Source organism: Trichinella spiralis, assembly GCF_000181795.1.
Source record: "Trichinella spiralis strain ISS 195 chromosome Unknown Scfld5473, whole genome shotgun sequence".
NCBI classification, from domain to species: domain Eukaryota; kingdom Metazoa; phylum Nematoda; class Enoplea; order Trichinellida; family Trichinellidae; genus Trichinella; species Trichinella spiralis.
Window position 1 is genome coordinate 1 of NW_003532412.1, and position 2448 is coordinate 2448.

At 34.0% G+C, this 2448-nt stretch overlaps 1 protein-coding gene across 1 annotated transcript; it reads left to right on the top strand.

Moving 5' to 3' along the window:
• Positions 1-148: 148 nt before the first annotated feature.
• Positions 149-1214, top strand: Tsp_12970 (phosphatidylinositol 4-kinase alpha). Its single transcript, XM_003366751.1, has 5 exons — positions 149-164; positions 238-357; positions 487-696; positions 749-908; positions 989-1214. The coding sequence occupies exons 1-5, from the start codon at positions 149-151 to the stop codon at positions 1212-1214; spliced, it is 732 nt and encodes a 243-aa protein (XP_003366799.1).
• Positions 1215-2448: the final 1234 nt, after the last annotated feature.

Here is a 2448-nt window from a genome sequence, read left to right on the forward strand (position 1 = left end):
TGCAAATTGACAATGATCAGCCTACGTCTGATATTTTTTTGCAGCGCATTTTGAAGTGTGATGACGTTAGACAGTAAAAAGGCTATATATATATATATATATATATTTGTTGACTTTGCGAATTAATTATTTATTTTCCTTTTCAATTATGAACCGTTTACTTGGTTTTATTTTTATTACATTAGGATATGCTTGCATTGCAACTGATGGAATTGTGTTTGCATGTTTTTAAATCAGTCGGTCTGAACGTGTATCTGTATCCGTATCGTGTAGTTGCGACAGCGCCCGGATGTGGCGTTATTCAATGCGTTCCAAATTCAAAGTCTAGAGATCAACTTGGTCGACAGACAGATTTCGGTAAGATTTTCCTAATAAAAATTTCTCCAGTATTTTGTGCATTTTATCAGCTGTATAACATTAAATTAAATTAAATTAAATTAAATTAAATTCTGCACAACGCGATGTTGCAACAATTCAATTTATCAGGATTGTATGAATATTTTCTAACGAAATTTGGTGACGAAACTTCCGAATCATTTCAAAATGCCCGAAGAAATTTCATCCAAAGCATGGCAGCTTACAGTGTGTTCAGTTTTCTGTTGCAAATTAAAGACAGACACAATGGCAACATTATGCTAGACACGGAAGGCCATATTATTCACATTGGTAATTTGTTGGATTTGTGTTGGCAGTACGGTGATTGATGCACGAAATGTTGTTGATAACAGAGCGGCGAAATTTGTTTCAGATTTTGGATTCATGTTTGAAAGCAGTCCCGGCGGAAATTTAGGCTTTGAACCGGACTTCAAGCTCAGCGGTGAAATGGTAGCTATAATGGGTGGGAAAATGGAAGCTGCACCGTTCAGGTGGTTCATGGATTTATGCGTGAAGGCGTTCTTGGCAATGCGGTAAAATTAAATGAATGGAATAATTTAAACTTTTCAATGAACACTTTTTTAATAGTGAAAAATTTCTTTTGATTTTTAAGATCACATCGAGAAACGTTCAGCTCTTTGATTAGCTTGATGCTGGACACTGGATTGCCGTGTTTTCGAGGAAGAACTATTCAACTTTTGCAGGATCGATTTGCACCGCATAAATCTGAAAAAGAAGCTGCCCAGTACATGCTGCAGATTGTTCGCAATTGTTTTTTAAATTTGCGTTCAAAAATGTACGATCAATTGCAGTATTTTCAAAATGAAATTCCTTATTGAATGACAATGAATGACAAATTCGATGAACGAACGTTGAAACTTTCTGTTATATTGTCTGTCTTTCATTGTATTATATTATATTATATTATATATATATTATATTATATTATATTATATTATATTATATTATATTATATTATATATATTATATTATTTATTGTTATTTAATTTCGAACATATGCATGCAGTTTCTTTGCTTGTTGTTGTGTTTTCTCGTTGAATTATTATTTTATTGTAAAGAGAAAGTTTTCTCTTCACCTTTCAACAAATTTAACTTCATCATAACTTTCAATAACAATATTCCATGTTTGCAGTACAATTTTTGGAGAATTGACCAACAAATAAATAGAAGAATTTTCATAAATTATAGGAAAAAAGTTATTGTGATAATCAACGCAGATGTGAATGTAGACGACAGAAATGGGGTCTGTATTCAACGTAGAGAACCTGAGTGTCATTAATAACACGGTAGACCCGGAAGTGACGTATAGGGGATTTTTGGGGGCGTGGTTGCTTGCGAGATAGTGTCGTGGCTTGCCGTTGTTAGTAGTTTGCCTTTAGCGTGTTTTGCTTTTCTTGGTGTGTTATTCTTTGATTTCTTGTCTGATTATCCCCGGCTCAGTGTTATTTCTTGAGTAAACTGTTTGACACTCAATCGAGTTTTTAAATAACAGTTGTCGCCTTATAAGTCGGATTGTCTAACACATTGGACACTCCCGGCCTTGCAATAACAACTCAGACATACAGTCCACTAACATCGGAGACGAGTGACTTGTTGTTTCGCTCGTTACAGTGAATTTTAAAATTCATATTATTACATCTTTTAATTTTGATGACTGATTGATGTTGGCCGATAAAAATGAAAAAAAAAACATTGCTGCAGTTTTGAAGTTTAAAAAAACTTTTACTTGTTCTATTCACTGAAACCTGTAAAAGTAAAACCTGCCAAAATGGGCACCTTGATAATCTGGGCAACTATAACTGCCCAAGTTGGGCAATTAATTAAAATTATTCTCAGTCCCGAAAAATGCATCATTAATCAATCTCGTACAGGTGAACTGCTTTAAACTGGGCATTTTCTCTAATGAGACAAGTGGTTGTTCAATGTGGGCGTGTGAAAACCAGCAATAAAGACGGTTTTTGAGCTCTTGTTTGATTTCATCATATTCACGAAAATCGCCTTTTCCCTTCCTGATCATACAAGTTGAGAATTATTTCTTTGTTTGCTATAATT

What these genes read in the sequence shown, in the direction of transcription:
- Tsp_12970 (XM_003366751.1), top strand. An exon ending in TGGTCGACAGACAGATTTCG is followed by an intron (nt 358 to 486) that starts GTAAGATTTTCC and finishes TCAATTTATCAG; the next exon opens with GATTGTATGAATATTTTCTA. An exon ending in AAGGCGTTCTTGGCAATGCG is followed by an intron (nt 909 to 988) that starts GTAAAATTAAAT and finishes TTGATTTTTAAG; the next exon opens with ATCACATCGAGAAACGTTCA.